The following is an 18,329-nucleotide window of genomic DNA, read 5'->3' as shown; positions in this document are numbered from 1 at the left end:
TGCGGCGATCGCCGATTTGTGGGGGGTGGCGGGGGTCACACTGGCATTGCAATGTGCTAAGATGCCTGCTGAACGATCTCAGCAGGCATCCCAGCCTGGTCCCTGCCCGGTGAGCGGTGGGGACCAGAGAAATGCAGGTTGTTACCTGTATGCCCTGACTCAGGTACGGGGGCGTACAGGTATGCCCTGCGTCTTTAAGGGGTAAAGCAATGGAATCCTGTAAAGCAGTGTTTCCCAACCCAGTCCTCAAGGCACACCAACAGTAAATTTTTCCCTGTTCTATTCCAATGGAGTAAGTGAAAAAACCCGGAATGTTGGTGTGCCTTGAGGACTGGGTTGGGAAACACTGCTGTAAAGGATAAATGTATCTTGGGCCTGAATGTTCCACATGGAAAAAGGATTAAAATGAATACATAAATAAATAACTTGGCATTGTATATAAATAACGATGAAATAAAAAAAGGGGGAAAAAAACATGAAAATACAAGACGTCTGACTGAAATTTATGAGAAATTTATTTTATTCTATTGAATGTCTGATATTTGCAGTGCAAAAAAAAAAAAAATAGTATGCAGGTAAACAATAGTGTTCAATATTACATTTTCAGTCACAGAATAATCACATCATTATGTCAAAGGCCTGCATACTGCCAGTACCCCATCTTAAAGGGGTACTCCTGTGGAAATCTATTTTTTTTTTTATCAACTGGTGCCAAAAAGTTAAACAGATTTGTTAATTTCTTCTATTTAAAAATCGTAATCTTTCCAGTATTTATCAGCTGCTGTATGCTCCACAGGAAGTTGTACTTCTGTCTGGAGTTCTTTTCAGTCTGAACACAGTGCTCTCTGCTGACACCTCTGTCTGAATCAGGAACTGTCCAGAGCAGGAGAGATTTGCTATGGGGATTGCTCCTGCTCTGGACAGTTCCTAATATGGACAGAGGTGTCAGCAGAGAGCACTGTGGCCAGACAGAAAATAAATTAAAAAGAAAAGAACTTCCTCTGGACTGATTAAGATTTTTAAATAGAAGTAATTTACAAATCTGTTTAACTTTCTGGCACCAGTTGATTTAAAAAGAAAAATTCCACCGGAGTACCCCTTTAAGAACATTAGTAATAAAAAAAAGTAAAAAAAAGAGAATTACTTTGGTCCACTTTAGGGTCTATTCACACATACAGTATCCTACGCAAATTTGATGCGCAGGATTTGAAACTGCAGATTTCAATGTAAACTAAATGACTGAACACAGCATCAAATATGCAGCTTCAAATCCAGTGCATCAAATATGCACAGGATACTGTACATGTAAATACACCCTCCTGACCTGTTTTAGTAACTAGTTCTATTCTCTGTGGTGCTGTTCCTCTGTGTTATTCTTCATGCACAGTTATGAATAAGTTAACAACTGGGTGTTAACATTTCCCTTGTCAAGGAGTGTTTTCCTACAAATTGAAGCTGGCAGTGCTGATTGGACAATGTCAGACAGCGCAGGGACACTATAAATTCTTCAGTTTACATTCGAAGCATTTTATGAAAAATATCAGAATTTACTAAAACAGACCAGTTAGGAGAGATGACAGGTCCTCTTTAAAGGGGTACTCCACTGCCCCAGCGTTCGTAACATTTTGTTTTGAAAGCTGGGTGCGGGCTTTGGGGGTCGTGACATCACGCGCACGCCCCCTCAATGCAAGTCTATGGGAGACTTGCATTAAGGGGGTGTGGCATGACATCACGAGGGGCGTGGCGTGACGTCACGACCCCGCAGCCTGCACCCAGCTTTCGGAACTAAATGTTATGAACGCTGGGGCAATGGAGTACCTCTTTGGCAGAAAATACAAATTATAAGAAACATAAATCACTTGAGATATTTAAGTGTTTACTAAAAAGCTATCGCTGTAAAACCAAGAGAAGAGTTAACACTTTGAATGGAGTGAAGGAAAGTTTCACTCCCTGATTCTCTATCATAAGCGGCTGACTGCTGCGTGGCCGTTCCAGAAGGTCACACCTGAGAGGAGCAAGAACATTAGTTTGTAATAAGAATTCTGTTGCTCTGGTATTTTGCATCCTGGTCTAATGAACACAAGATATCATCAAGCAGAAAATGCCTTGTGCTCCCCTAGAGGAGCTAAAAGGACAATAATAAAAAAAAATATATACAAAAATGTTAAAATGTTTTTAAAAGATATTAAAAATAAAATCCCATATTTAAAAAAAATAAATAAACCATTCTTCAGACCGAAAAATCTAAACAACAAAACAAAGCAAACGTAATCCTGTCTGGTGAATGTCCTGAACTAAAGTAAAAAAATAAAATAAAATACCCAGCGCCAGTTCTACTTTGTGTGGATATATAGAGAGCTGTTACCCACGTAGGGTCCCACATAACAGTTCCGCAGCGCATTGTAGGCTGCGTATCCGCCGATGACCCTATATTGTGCCTCCAGCTGTTCTCCCCGTGTCCTGCTCGCAGAGGCAATGCGCCGCTCTGAGCAGCCACACAGGGACTTGCAAGTCACCCCCTGCATGCGCGTGTACTCAGACATTGAGGCCGCTCCACAATGTATGTGAGTGCACCGAGTACTTGTGGCGACTCGAAGGCCTGTGTGGCTGCTCGGAGTGGCGCATTGCCTCTGCGAGCAGGACGCGGGAGTGGGGGACAGCTGGAGGCACAATATAGGGTCGGGTCATCGGCAGATCTGCAGTGTAAAATACACTGCGCATCTGTTCATTGTGACCCTACCCTAAAACTATGCCCACTAAGTTAAAGCAGTGTACAAATATAATGCAGCCATACCATTGGGTGCTTCTTCTGTACCTTTATAATGCAAAAATTCACTTTTTCAGATAGTGAGCAACAGTGGAAGAGGTGTGGCCAAGTGTATGCAATGCTCCAGGGCCGCCATGCCTCTCTCCACTATGCCAGTGCATGTGTCATTGCCTACAAATATGTGGTGGGGTGAGATGTGTCTGTGTGCGCTTCCACCCTCTATTACCAGGCACCCTCGCTGAGCCAGGATCACTTCAAGACACATCTCACCGCATGCCGTATTAGTAAGCAACAGTCCATGCACGGCACAGCGGGTCAAGCGCCTTCGTAGAGCGAAGAGGCATGTCAACCCCAGGGCATTGTGGGCCCCTGGCCTTGCCTCTCCTACTGTTGTTGACTGTATGAAAAAGTTAATTTTAGATTAATATAGGCACAAACAAAGCAGCCAAAGGTATGGTTACATAACATGTGTACACAGCTTTTACATAGTGGACACAGTTTTAAAGTTCTTTTTTGATGTGACAGTTGCGCTTTACAGATAAGTAAGCTATGTCAGCTCAGTGTCGACCATAAAAAAAATAATTGCGGCTTTAATTTTTTCAAAGATTTGTGAATAACAGCAGTGATTGGAATGCTTGCTATAGGCAATACTGAAATTTTTCTGTTAGATTGACTTTTATCCATAAGGCTCAATGTATCTGTGATAGCAGCTTACACTACAAAACTGAAATGTTTAACAGATATCTACTACCTAATTCTAAATACATATGGAAGCACTGAGTTATTCATTTTACACTACATTCAATAATTTTTATCGTCCACAAAGTTTGTAATAAACTTTATATATACTTACAAGAAAGCCTCTTGAACCTGGAGTGAGGTCTGCAACCAGGTATCTACAGTGCTCCCATAAGACTCATAAAGCCTCAGCACAAGGAAGTTTGGCTTCTTCTCTGCCTGTCATAACAAATAAGTATTACAAAATTATAGCTAGAAAAATGTTATTCCTTTGATTAATTTTTATCTTTCTATTGCTAGTATTAATGGATTAATCATACTATCAAGTAATAGGCTCTCTCACAAGACCTGACTATTCCAAAGCCAAGTCTTTTCTGGGAGTGGAGAGATGTACCGTATATACTCGAGTATAAGCCGACCCGAATATAAGCCAAGACCCCTAATTTCAACCCAAAAACCCAGGAAAAGTTATTGACTCGACTATAAGCCTAGGGTGGGAAATACATCATCACCGTCTGTTAATCCCTTCAGTGGTCTTCAACATCTGCGGACCTCCAGATGTTGCAAAACTACAACTCTCAGCATGCCCGGACAGCCGATGGCTGTCCGGGCACGCTGGGAGTTGTAGTTTTGAAACCTCTGGAAGTCTGCAGGTTGAAGACCACTGCTTCCTTCATCATCATCCAGACCCCCCTTTAGTTTTCTACTCCCCTCCCCTCGGTGGGAAAGAAGGGTGAGCTGGTCCGGGCCATCTATGCTGCAGGGACCATCCGGTGGAGAGGGTTAGTCGTTTCAGGCTGTCCATCTTCACCGGGATGCCCTCTTCTCCGCTCCGGGCCGGCCCCGGACTAGTGACGTTGCCTTGACGACGACGCACAGGGACGTTCATGCGCAGGGACGTCACAGACCAGTTCACCCTTCCTTCCCACCGTGGGGAGGTGAGTAGAAAACTAAAGGGGGGTCTGGATGATGACGAAGGCCGCAGTGGTCTGCAACCTGCGGACCAGCCGATGGCTGTCCAGGCATGCTGGGAGCTGTAGTTTTGCAACATCTGGAGGTCCGCAGGTTGAAGACCACTGAGAATGGATTGACAGGCAGAGAGTTCACTCAAGTATAAGCCGAGGGGGGCGTTTTATGCACGAAAAATCGTGCTGAAAAACTAGGCTTATACGCGAGTATATATTTATTTATGCCACTGGGGCTCCATCCAGACTACTCATTCTGGGAATATAGTGGTATTGTTTAATTAGTTCAATTGTTTTCTGATGGAGAATTTAAGTAATTTCAGCTATTTCAAACTGGCTTTGATCTGCCGTGTACCTCTTTTTACAGTTATTTGCAACTTTGTCATGCTGTTGAGGTGCAGGGCAGATCAAGGTCAATGGGTGTCCATTCTTTTTACTCATTTGAGACGTTAGTTACGTCTCTGGACTCCTCGTGAGTTATCTCCTGCCTTAATGGTGAACTCCTGTGTAAGTACCATTTGAGATATCCTCTATGGTGAAATGGACCACTTTCTGAAGCTGGACGGTGATCACAACGCTTTCTACTACATAGAGTGCAAAGAACACTCCTCTTACTGCATAGACTTGGCTTGCGCTCAGACTCCTTTTGTCCTAGGTTGATGTTACTCTGTTGCACATGATCTGGAAATGCCCGTTTCTTCTTTCATTCTGGCGAGAGGTGTTCGATATTATACATTAGGTATATGAGACTTAGCTGCCTCTAACATCCAAATGTTGTGTACTGGCCCTTAATGGTTGTAGTGAGGAACTAGTTGGACCTGATGTGGGAATTTTAAGAATCCTATATTTAGCAAGGAAACTCATTGCCCAGGACTGGCTTCACTCTACTCCCCACATCGTTCATGATATGGCAACACGTGTATTATTTATGAACAAGAAGCAAGCAAAGTTCAGCGCAGTTTTGACGCAATATGTTTCTTTTTATTCAGCAATCAGCCAACTTAGAGACCAGGTACCTGTTGGCTGATTGCTGAATAAAAAAATAAAAAAAACGTATTGCATCGAGACTGCGCTGGACTTTGCTTGCTTCTTGTTCATATTACATGAGACGTGGGTCCGGTCTCGTCTGAGTCGCAGTGGAGGCTAGTGGGTGAGCTGTACCTTAACACATTGGTGTAGTGTGTTATTTATAGTTTGCCTCGAGAGGTGTGTCTACAAAATGTGTAAAGCGTTGAAAAATTCACTTCTGTAGAAGCTACCGATTCAGAGGCTCACAGTCCTATGGGGTGTTATTTGCCCTCTACTTCCTACCCCCTTTCTTATTGGCAAGTGTCTCTCAGCTACGGACGTTTCTTCTTTTCATAGCAGGAATTCTTTCAAATTCTTTATTTACCGACTTGGTGATGTAAAGTAGGAATGTCATGTTGTATATTTTAAACTATGTGCCTTCATACTTATCATTTGTGTCAAGAATTACCTACAGGGTTAATACAGGCATAATTTTTTTTCATATTGGACTCATATTGGGGTGTTTTGACAATACCAACTGCCACAGAGGTTGGACCGCCTCACAATCAAACACTGATCCCCTAACTTTATAAGTGGAGTACCCCTTTAAGGAAAATTAATAAAACATATCCATTATCCACAGGATAGGGGATAAGTGTCTGCTTATGGTGGGTCCGAACACTGGGACACCCGCCATCTACTGTACAGGACCCCAGCTCTGCAGGAGGCGTGTCAGCCGCAGCATAACACCGCGGCTAAAACGCCTCCTCCATCTATCTCTATGGGAGAGGTGAAGATGCAGCATTCGTGCATCCCCGCCTCTCCCATAGAGCTGAATGGAGGGGGTGTGTGTCTACTTGGGTGATGTCGACGACACAAGGATTAGCTGCAGCAATGCTGAGTCCCTGTACAGTAGATTGCGGGCGGGGTTCCAGCAGTTGGAACCCCTGCGATCAGACACTTATCCCCTATCCTGAGAATAGGGGATAAGGGGATAAGTTGTCTATGGCTGCAGTACTCTTTACAACGTCTATTTGAATTTGCTAAAATGTTAGCACAAATAGGAGGATATCTTGACACGATGGAAAAATGCACGTAATACATGCTCATACAGATCTGCAAACAAATGCACTCACAGAGTATATCTACTCTGTAAAAGGGCTCTAATGTTATGCAGATCTCCTCATACAAAAAAGTCATTTTACAAATTCCATAAAATAACATTAGAAAAAGATAAGAGTAGACCTTGTCTAGTAAGTGTATGCGCTAACAATTCACACATTGATCAGAAGAGGAAACTAAGTGTACTTACTCGTTTTACAGCTTCTAACACTATGGCTGGAGAAAGTACAGTAAAAGCACTCCAGGACACATGCTGTGTAGATGGTGCGGAGGTGGTGAGAAGCGGCATGCAGAAATTATATGCATGCTGAATTACACCAGCTTCTTGAAGTGATCCTGATAGGAAGATATAAGTAGCTATAGATCCTTTATTGGTTAAAGGGAGTAATGTACAACAAACAGAACAAGGAAAAACACAAAGCTATACACTCTTTTTTAGATTTCAGAAGCCCCAAAAATTACAAAATACTATTTTTTTTCAGTTTTGCCTATCAAATATATAGTTTTTTGCTTCAATGTAAATTTGTAAATGTAAAAATGAGTGACGTTGGTACAAAGTACAATTGGTGGTGCAAAAAACAAGCCATCATATGGGCCTGTAAGTGGAAAATTAAAAGTGTTATGGCTATTAGAAGGTAAGGAGAAATAAAAAAATGCAAAAAAAATTTAAATCACTGTGTCCTTAAGGGGTCAATTTATTGTACTATATAATGAAGAAAAAAAACTCTTTAAAAGTGGGTGGAATGGAAATAAAATGCCATAGATTTTTTTTGTTTAGTTTTTAGGGAGTTTACCATGCAGTATATCATTGATGCTTTATATTGAGCAGTTCTCAAAATGAAACTACTGAAATATGGTCAGGTTGATTAAAAACTAAAAACGTTATAGCTTTTCGAAGGTGGGTATGAAAAAAATGCTTCATACTTATGAGGCTTAAAATTGGCGAGCCCCAAATGGCTTGATGAAAAGGAAGGTTTTTGTTGGAATGCTTGTGACTAAAACATATTTAAATTGTTAATAGTATAAATACAATAAATGCAAAAATAAAATACCATAACGTAACAATTTCTACAAAGAAATCAGTTAATTTTAGCAAAAAAAAAAACATTTATACAAAACTGTTCTTTTATAACCAGATACATACTCTCATGAGGCATAAGTGCATAGGAAAACTCATGTTGTCCAATATCAGCAGTGGAATCAGGGGATTTGGGGGCTCTCAGTCTAATAAAGCAAACATAAAATAAAAAACTATTTAAATAAACTCCTCAAAGTACCACAATTTTATGTGCTTAGGGCTCGGCTTTCTACAGCTTTGTATGTACATTTTAGTTAGTGAGCATTGTAGTTTCTAGTTGCTGGGACAACCCCATTAAAAGTGTCCCTGTCATTTGGAAAAAAACTTTCACATTTCAAAGAGACAAAACCACATGCACTAAGATCCAGTAGATTTTAGTATGACATTCAATGAGTCTTGATTTATTTAAGCAGTACATACTGAAAAACAGCAATGTCTGGACCCTTAAATGGTCACTGTCTCTTTAAAAAAAACTTGTTGTAGAGTCAAATATTTCATTGGTTGGGGTCTGAGTGTTCAAACCCCAACCGATCTCTACAATAAGCCAGGAGAAGTGAGAGCTAAGTGAGACAAATTTAAGATGTAAGTCTATGAGATTGTCTCATATGTGCTTCTCTCCCTGCTCATTCTAGCGATCAGTCAGGGTCTGAATATCCAGACCACAACTGATCAAAACTTTTAATTTGTCTCTATGACATGTAATACGTTTTTTAAAGTGTCAGGTACACTTTAAGGCTTGACAAAGACCTGAATTTGTCACAAAGGTCGAAAACATTGCTGTTTTTTTTTTTCTATATGTTCTTCTGAAATACATCAAGATGCATTGAACTTGATGATGGAATTTTTGCTTGTTTTAGGTCTCTGCTTTACATTTTTCCATATGACAGGGACAATATTCTCTTATCTTATTCACTTTTCTTGTGTGTAAGACACATTTCTATTACATACAGTAAGGGAAATGCATGCACAGCAGTTCTTTGATATTTATATAATGATTACCAGAATTTTTCCTTCTCCCTCCCATTTGAAAGGCTAAGGCTACAAATGACAATTTTGTAGACCTTGTGACCGCTGCAATCCACAATCTATAGCTCAACTGTTTAAATCAGTAAGAATACAAAAAAGTCTCTGTGTAGCCCTAGCTTTAAAGGGACACTTCTGAGTAACAGGTTGTAAGTAAGGAGCATGCTTCGGATAGAGGACAGTGGTAACAGGTAACTGAAGTATACACAAAAAATACAAAACAGCAGTAGCAGGTTTAAAAATAAAAAATTAGGAGAACACAGTAGAAACTACTGCAGTAACTTGTTCAACCATTCCCCCGGGTGTTTTTAACCTCTTAAGGACGTAGGGCGTACCTGTACGCCCTGCACCCGGTCTATAACGGGTCAGTCCCGGCGGTTAATGAAAGCCAGGACCCTGTGCTAATAGCGTGTCGCGCGCTATTAACCCTTTAGATGCGGCATTCAAAGTTGATCAACGAATCTAAAGTAACAAAAACACACTCCCAGCAGCTCAGTCGGGCTGATCAGGACCACTAACATTGCAAAAAAAAATTTGAAAAAAAAAGTTAAGAATCCCCCCCCCCCTTTTCCCATAAAAAAAGTGTAAATATGTAAATAAAAATAAACAAATGTGGTATCGCCACGTGCAGAAATGTCCGAACTATAAAAATATATTGTTAATTAAACTGCATGGTCAATGGCGTACGCGCAAAAATATTCCAAAGTCCAAAATAGAGTATTTTCAGTCACTTTTTATATCATGAAAAAATTTATAAAAAGCGATCAAAAAGTCCGATCAATACAAAAATGGTACTGCTAAAAAAATAAGATCACGGCGCAAAAAAAATGAGCCCTCATACCGCCCCGTATGTGGAAAAATAAAGTTATAGGGGTCAAAATATGACAATTTTAAACGTATACATTTTCCTGCATGTAGTTATAATTTTTTCCAGAAGTCCGACAAAATCAAAGTTATATAAGTAGGGTATCATTGTAATTGTATGGAACTAAAGAATATAGAAAAGGTGTCATTTTTACCGAAAACTGCACTGCGTAGAAAAGGAAGCCCCCAAAAGTAACAAAATGGTATTTTTTTCTTCAATTTTGTCGCACAATTAATTTTTTTTTCCGTTTCGCTGTGGCTTTTTGGTAAAATGACTAATGTCATTGAAAAGTAGAATTGGTGGCGCAAAACATAAGCCATAATGTGGAATTTTAGGTTCAAAATTGAAAGGGTTATGATTTTTAAAAGGTAAGGAGGAAAAAATGAAAAAACCCTGTGTTAAGGGGTTAAGCAAGAAACAGCTGGATTTTACATGCCCAGAAACAGTAGGCCAGTGTTTCCCAACCAGGGTGCCTCCAGCTGTTGCTAAACTACAACTTCTAGCATGCTGGGAGTTGTAGTTTTGCAACAGATGGAGGCACCCTGGTTGGGAAACACTGCAGTAGGCTTAGTGCTAGCCCAAAAGGGGCATATCTACATCAAATGGTAAGCTAAGAACATCTATTTTTCTCTATAGCAGTATTGCAATGTAAAACATGTTATATTTCACATATATCTTAGCACTTGCTGTAATTCTCTTGCTCACAGCTGAGTATAGGGGATGATAAGGTAGGAATACCATGTGGACAGAGCAGGTAGTAAGTTAGAAGAACAAAGAAGATACAGGACAATGGCGAGTAAAAAATAAGTAGAACAGCATAGATACTGAACATATAAGCATGCCATAGATAATAAATACATTGTAGACACAGGATGTAGTAATAAGTATGCAGTACACTGTATATAGAGAAAACGCTGACAACGACTTAAGGCTGGGTTCACATCACGTTTTTGCCATACTGTTTTCAATCCGTTTTTCTAAAGAAAACCGTATGGCAAAAAAACAATTGGAACAGTAGGGGAAAAAGTAAACTGTATGCGTTTTTAAACTGTATACTGTTTTTAAAAATTCATTTAAATGAGCCGACCGGAGCCAAACATTCGGTCCGGACGGCTCATTTTTGCCCCGTATGCGCTTTTACAACCGGACCTAAAACCGTGGTCAAGCAAAAATGAGCCGTTTCACTCTGGTCAGCTCATTTAAATGAATACGGGAGCGCAAGTATTTAACTCCCCACTGCCGTATGCGCTCCAGTATGGGGGAAAACGTAATGTGAACCCACCCTAAGAGAGATTAGAGAAAATGCTGACAATGACTTACAAGGAAAGGCTGAGAGTGTTCCCAAGCACTGAACAACCATATTTACAGTCATTTAGAACAGCTATACCAAAACCGTGCTCTGACAGATCCATCCATCGATGTGCCCAAACCTGAAGACGAAACAAAGTTATATGTATTGATATGTAACACATACATGAAATCCTCATAATAATGGGTGCAAATAAACTAAACATGAGGGAACATAGCCCTGCACACACTTAAAGGGATATTCCGGGCAAAAACATTTTATCCCCTATCCAAAGGATCCAAATGCAGTGGTGTCCGCTCACCTCCGGAGCCGAATCTCCGACACACCTGTGCTGTCACGGACCCGCCGGTCCCGCCCCGGCTTCAACAGCGTATAGAAGGAAGGATTGTCCGGCACCAGGTATGCTCTAAAAGATTGCTTTTATTCATGCCATAGCAAGGAAACAGACATCACAGGACTGTGGTAATCTGACGCGTTTCGCTCTCTCTTGAGCTTAAACGTAGACTAAATTCAACAGACCAACATGCAAATTTAAAATAGAGACTCGATGGTCACATGATAAAATACCTGACATAGGTAGTAATTATAAAAACCCGGCATGGATATCATCTGTTAGTATTACAGAATGGGTTGGATCCTACCATTAGTGCGTTATTCGCTGTGTGTTTATCCTATGAGTGTGAATATACTCCAAACATTAAGTGCAAAAATCGACAAGTATGCACACAATAGGTTGCGGTATGTTGGTATCGTGCATGTATAGGTCAATAGTAGAATGGGATAATCTATCTCATTGACTAAATAACTCAAAGATCTACATACATGGATATTTATGTTAAAATTACATGCATTAGATGGATTACGGCATGTCAATATCACACATGCACGGGTAAATAATGGAAAAGGATAAGCAACCTCTTTATATGTGTAGTTCTGAAACCTACGTGCATGTATACATATACTAAAAGATGATATTTATGCCATGGATTACTAGATGTACATAAATAAATTGAAACACTGCACAATTTGCTCTGTTTTGGTTTACATATATATCCATTACGTATTAATACCATAATTTTCAGTAACCGCACTCTAATAGGTATCAAAACACACTAGGCGGAATCACCCTCCCAACACTCGCACCAAGAGAAATTATTGGTCTACCAAAAATATATAAATTGATAAAACATAATAAGGGGCTGCGGCGCTCGGGGCATCCGGGGAGGCATATAACGCTAGACTATATTCTTATGTACAGGTCATGATTAAATCTAAGAGTTTGTTCATTCCCCGCGGGTATCTGGTATCTAAAAGAAATATCCAATATGTCTCTCTATTGAAGAGGCGTTTTCTCGCATCCCCTCCTCTAATACCTATCTTAACCCTTTTTATACCAGACACCCGCAGGGAATCCAACTCCCCCGCGTGCACATCCCGAAAATGGCGTGATAACATGGAAATGCCTACTCCTTCACTCCTACTGTCGGAGATATGTCTCCTGATTCTTGTTTTAAGGGTATTGGTAGTGCACCCTACATATTGCATGTTACACTTGGTGCATGTGGCCACATAAACTAACATAGTAGTATTGCAATTAATGTATTCACGTAGTTGGTATGTTTTTTTAGTTATACAAGACATTATTTCTTTAGAATGGTGCATATATTTGCATGTAATACATCGGTTGTGACTGCAACCCCAATTCCCTACAATATCCAACCAATTACCCTGTTTAATTTTGTCCTTTGTCTTGTATTCTCCTTTTTTAGAATTAAATAGACTTGGTGATAGGGAGGAGCCCAATGAGGGTGCTTTTCTGGAGACCGCCATAATGCCCTCTTTAACCACCTCCCTCAATATTGGGTCTCCCTCTAAAACTGGTGTATACTTATGGATTATATTTTTAATTTGGGCAAATTGCGCACTGTATGTGGTGACAAAAACTGCTCTTTTTTGTTTATTTTTGGTATTTTTGATATTTTGTGAACTATTTGCCCTTTTTCTTTTCCCGGTATATTTAATCAATTGCTCTCTATTAATACCTTCTACTCTTTCCTGAGCCTTATTAAGACAGTTCTCTGTATAGCCCCTTCTGGCAAATCTGCTTTTTAGCTCTCCTATCTCTTTTTCCCATTGTACAGGATCAGAGCAGTTCCTCTTGGTTCTGCACATCTCCCCAAAGGGGATATTCTGGACCACATGTTTTGGGTGGCAGGAGGATGCCATAAGGACTGAATTTGTCGCCGTCTCCTTTCTGTAGGGGACGACAACAATCTTAGACTCTCTGCTGGATAGGGAGATGTCCAAAAAATTGACTGAGGTGCTACTAAACTGAGCTGTGAATTTAAGATTTAAATGATTATTATTAATATAAGAAACAAACTCAAAAAAACGACATTCTGTGCTCCCCCAGATAATCAATAAATCATCTATGTAACGCCCTATCCAACAGATGTTCTCAAAAAAAGGGTTACTGGGTGTAAACAAAAATTGCTGCTCCCAATAAAACATGAAAATGTTAGCGAAGGAGGGTGAATATTTGGCACCCATGGATGCTCCCCGGGTCTGAAGGAAGAAATCGCCATCAAACATGAAATAATTGTGCTGCAACAAAAATTCAGTAACCATGACGATAAATTCCTTCAGACCCGGGGAGTAACTGCTAAATTGATCCAAATGACATGCCAGGGCAGTAAGACCCGCATCCCATGGGATGGATGGATATAATCCCACTACATCACAGGTAGCCCAAGACATATGTTCACTCCACTCTTTCTGATCTAGAATATTAATGACATGTTTGGTATCCTGTAAAAAAGTGGGCGTGATTTTAGTGAGGGGTTGCAAATAGTGGTCCACCCACTCCCCAAGGCGCTCAGTGACCGATCCTATACCTGCCACGATCGGTCTAAGGCGAGGTGGAAATACCCCTTTATGCACCTTGGGGAGTGAGTGAAACACAGGAACTACTGGGGCCTCTACATGTAGATATTCTGCCAACTTACTGCTGAGAACACCCATAGCAACACCCTCTTCCAAAACTCTTTTTAGCTTAGTTTGAATTGTTTTTGTTGGATCGCTACTGAGTTTCCTATAGGTGTCACCGTCTGAAAGGAGCTCTATGTTTAACTGTTTATACAGATCAGAATCAAGCACTATCACATTACCCCCCTTGTCTGCATTCCGTGTGACAATATAGTTATTCTCGCTCAGTTGTTTTAGTGCCATCCTTTCTCCTTTATTCAAATTATCAGGTGTATGTTTTGACACTATTTTTTCATGCAAGTGCACAAGGTCCCTCTCCACCAACTCCTGGAATCTATCCAGGGCCTCCGATCGGGAGGCCACAGGATAGAACCCAGGGTTGGTGGAGTGGAACGGAACATCCAATGCGTCGTTAACCACATAATTTTCACATTGCAAACTGCGCAAATGAACCATATTCATCTGATCTTTAAAGTCCATACTCATAGACTAGCACGAGGATTAACATTACAGAGACACTTTTTTTCATTAGAAGATGATAATCAGCTAGCAAGTTTGGAAGTGGCACCCTCACCATTACAACAGGTGGACTTGTGTATGAGTATGGACTTTAAAGATCAGATGAATATGGTTCATTTGCGCAGTTTGCAATGTGAAAATTATGTGGTTAACGACGCATTGGATGTTCCGTTCCACTCCACCAACCCTGGGTTCTATCCTGTGGCCTCCCGATCGGAGGCCCTGGATAGATTCCAGGAGTTGGTGGAGAGGGACCTTGTGCACTTGCATGAAAAAATAGTGTCAAAACATACACCTGATAATTTGAATAAAGGAGAAAGGATGGCACTAAAACAACTGAGCGAGAATAACTATATTGTCACACGGAATGCAGACAAGGGGGGTAATGTGATAGTGCTTGATTCTGATCTGTATAAACAGTTAAACATAGAGCTCCTTTCAGACGGTGACACCTATAGGAAACTCAGTAGCGATCCAACAAAAACAATTCAAACTAAGCTAAAAAGAGTTTTGGAAGAGGGTGTTGCTATGGGTGTTCTCAGCAGTAAGTTGGCAGAATATCTACATGTAGAGGCCCCAGTAGTTCCTGTGTTTCACTCACTCCCCAAGGTGCATAAAGGGGTATTTCCACCTCGCCTTAGACCGATCGTGGCAGGTATAGGATCGGTCACTGAGCGCCTTGGGGAGTGGGTGGACCACTATTTGCAACCCCTCACTAAAATCACGCCCACTTTTTTACAGGATACCAAACATGTCATTAATATTCTAGATCAGAAAGAGTGGAGTGAACATATGTCTTGGGCTACCTGTGATGTAGTGGGATTATATCCATCCATCCCATGGGATGTGGGTCTTACTGCCCTGGCATGTCATTTGGATCAATTTAGCAGTTACTCCCCGGGTCTGAAGGAATTTATCGTCATGGTTACTGAATTTTTGTTGCAGCACAATTATTTCATGTTTGATGGCGATTTCTTCCTTCAGACCCGGGGAGCATCCATGGGTGCCAAATATTCACCCTCCTTCGCTAACATTTTCATGTTTTATTGGGAGCAGCAATTTTTGTTTACACCCAGTAACCCTTTTTTTGAGAACATCTGTTGGATAGGGCGTTACATAGATGATTTATTGATTATCTGGGGGAGCACAGAATGTCGTTTTTTTGAGTTTGTTTCTTATATTAATAATAATCATTTAAATCTTAAATTCACAGCTCAGTTTAGTAGCACCTCAGTCAATTTTTTGGACATCTCCCTATCCAGCAGAGAGTCTAAGATTGTTGTCGTCCCCTACAGAAAGGAGACGGCGACAAATTCAGTCCTTATGGCATCCTCCTGCCACCCAAAACATGTGGTCCAGAATATCCCCTTTGGGGAGATGTGCAGAACCAAGAGGAACTGCTCTGATCCTGTACAATGGGAAAAAGAGATAGGAGAGCTAAAAAGCAGATTTGCCAGAAGGGGCTATACAGAGAACTGTCTTAATAAGGCTCAGGAAAGAGTAGAAGGTATTAATAGAGAGCAATTGATTAAATATACCGGGAAAAGAAAAAGGGCAAATAGTTCACAAAATATCAAAAATACCAAAAATAAACAAAAAAGAGCAGTTTTTGTCACCACATACAGTGCGCAATTTGCCCAAATTAAAAATATAATCCATAAGTATACACCAGTTTTAGAGGGAGACCCAATATTGAGGGAGGTGGTTAAAGAGGGCATTATGGCGGTCTCCAGAAAAGCACCCTCATTGGGCTCCTCCCTATCACCAAGTCTATTTAATTCTAAAAAAGGAGAATACAAGACAAAGGACAAAATTAAACAGGGTAATTGGTTGGATATTGTAGGGAATTGGGGTTGCAGTCACAACCGATGTATTACATGCAAATATATGCACCACTCTAAAGAAATAATGTCTTGTGTAACTAAAAAAACATACCAACTACGTGAATACATTAATTGCAATACTACCATGTTAGTTTATGTGGCCACATGCACCAAGTGTAACATGCAATATGTAGGGTGCACTACCAATACCCTTAAAACAAGAATCAGGAGACATATCTCCGACAGTAGGAGTGAAGGAGTAGGCATTTCCATGTTATCACGCCATTTTCGGGATGTGCACGCGGGGAGTTGGATTCCCTGCGGGTGTCTGGTATAAAAAGGGTTAAGATAGGTATTAGAGGAGGGGATGCGAGAAAACGCCTCTTCAATAGAGAGACATATTGGATATTTCTTTTAGATACCAGATACCCGCGGGGAATGAACAAACGCTTAGATTTAATCATGACCTGTACATAAGAATATAGTCTAGCGTTATATGCCTCCCCGGATGCCCCGAGCGCCGCAGCCCCTTATTATTATATATATCCATGTATGTAGATCTTTGAGTTATTTAGTCAATGAGATAGATTATCCCATTCTACTATTGACCTATACATGCACGATACCAACATACCGCAACCTATTGTGTGCATACTTGTCGATTTTTGCACTTAATGTTTGGAGTATATTCACACTCATAGGATAAACACACAGCAAATAACGCACTAATGGTAGGATCCAACCCATTCTGTAATACTAACAGATGATATCCATGCCGGGTTTTTATAATTACTACCTATGTCAGGTATTTTATCATGTGACCATCGAGTCTCTATTTTAAATTTGCATGTTGGTCTGTTGAATTTAGTCTACGTTTAAGCTCAAGAGAGAGAGCGAAACGCGTCAGATTACCACAGTCCTGTGATGTCTGTTTCCTTGCTATGGCATGAATTAAAGCAATCTTTTAGAGCATACCTGGTGCCGGACAATCCTTCCTCCCTATCCAAAGGATAGGCGATAAGATGTCTGATAGCGGGGGATGTCCGCCGCTGAGACCCCCCCCCCCCCCCCCCCGCGATCTCCCTGCAGCACCCGCATTCTATGCGAGTGCTGAATCTCCAGTTTCGGAAACCTCCAGGTTTCCGGGACTGGGGACGTGACGTCACCTTACGCCCCCTCCATTCATGTCTATCGGAGGGGGCCCCCGCGACCAGACATCTTACCCCCTATCCTTTAGATAGGGGATAAAATGTTTTTGCTAGGAATACCCCTTTAAAGCGCAACTGTCATGAACTCTGGGTGCTATAACCTACACACAGCCTTTGTACTGTGTGCAGATGGTGTATACAGCATTGTTTTTACCTTATTTCTGCAGGCTTTCATCGCCCCAAAAAATGCTTTGAACGCAGCCACACACAGTCGGATAGGCGTGGTGCGAGGTACGCTATGCCCTGCTGCCTCCTGTGTCAGTGCTGGGACCTCTGTGTGATTGACACACAGGTCCCAGCGCATGTGCCCCTCAGCTCATCTAATGTGCGCGCCGCCGAGTGTTATGCAGGCAGGCGCTCGCTCCCGCTGCCTCCTCAGTGCGCCTGCGCAGTGCTAGAGGCAGAGAGCTTCCTCTTTGCATCTAGTACCGGGAACTGTCCTGCGCGCGCAGGTGCACCGAGAAGGCAGACGGCGGTGCTAGCGAGCGCTCACTGGGGGAGCGAGCACTTCCTGTCGATAACAGTGCTGACACAGGCGGTGGGCGTGGCGGCGGGGCACAGCGTACCTCGCGCCACGCCTTTCCGACATGACAGTTGCGCTTTAAAACCTTACAGGTTACCAAGACACCTATAAATACACATATACTATGGGGGAGATTTATCAAAACCTGTGTAGAGGAAGAGTGGTATAGTTGCCCATAACAACAAATCAGATTGCTTCTTTCATTTTTCACAGGTCTCTTTGAAAATGAAAGAAGCAAGCTGATTGGTTGCTATGGGCAACTATACCACTCTTCAAGCTGCACAGGTTTTGATAAATCTCCCCCATAATGGCTACCGCTATTTAGTACACAGGAGATGGGTTACAATCAGTACAATCAACTTGCTGCCTTATTTTCTATGTTACACATGAGGCAAG

The 18,329-nt window shown here is 41.4% G+C and overlaps 1 protein-coding gene across 2 annotated transcripts in view; it reads right to left on the bottom strand.

Annotated features, from left to right (window-relative positions):
- Positions 1-507: 507 nt before the first annotated feature.
- Positions 508-18,329, bottom strand: part of MAN2C1 (mannosidase alpha class 2C member 1) — a 65,473-nt gene continuing 47,651 nt past the window's right edge. Inside the window, exons 22-26 of one of the 2 annotated variants that reach the window (XM_056572590.1) lie at positions 10,887-10,996; positions 7,745-7,824; positions 6,791-6,936; positions 3,621-3,724; positions 508-2,005 (exon numbers count right to left, since the gene is read on the bottom strand). In XM_056572590.1, coding sequence (XP_056428565.1) covers positions 1,888-2,005; positions 3,621-3,724; positions 6,791-6,936; positions 7,745-7,824; positions 10,887-10,996 — 558 coding nt within the window. In that variant the 3' untranslated portion in view covers positions 508-1,887. Of the gene's footprint in view, positions 2,006-3,620; positions 3,725-6,790; positions 6,937-7,744; positions 7,825-10,886; positions 10,997-18,329 lie in introns of those variants that run through there. The other variant, XR_008892528.1, reaches the window with a different exon arrangement.

The sequence above is a fragment of the Hyla sarda genome, chromosome 4 (genome assembly GCF_029499605.1).
Source record: "Hyla sarda isolate aHylSar1 chromosome 4, aHylSar1.hap1, whole genome shotgun sequence".
Classification (NCBI taxonomy): Eukaryota; Metazoa; Chordata; class Amphibia; order Anura; family Hylidae; genus Hyla; species Hyla sarda.
The sequence above is the reverse complement of the archived record's forward strand: the minus strand, read 5'-3'. Positions and strand labels throughout refer to the sequence as shown.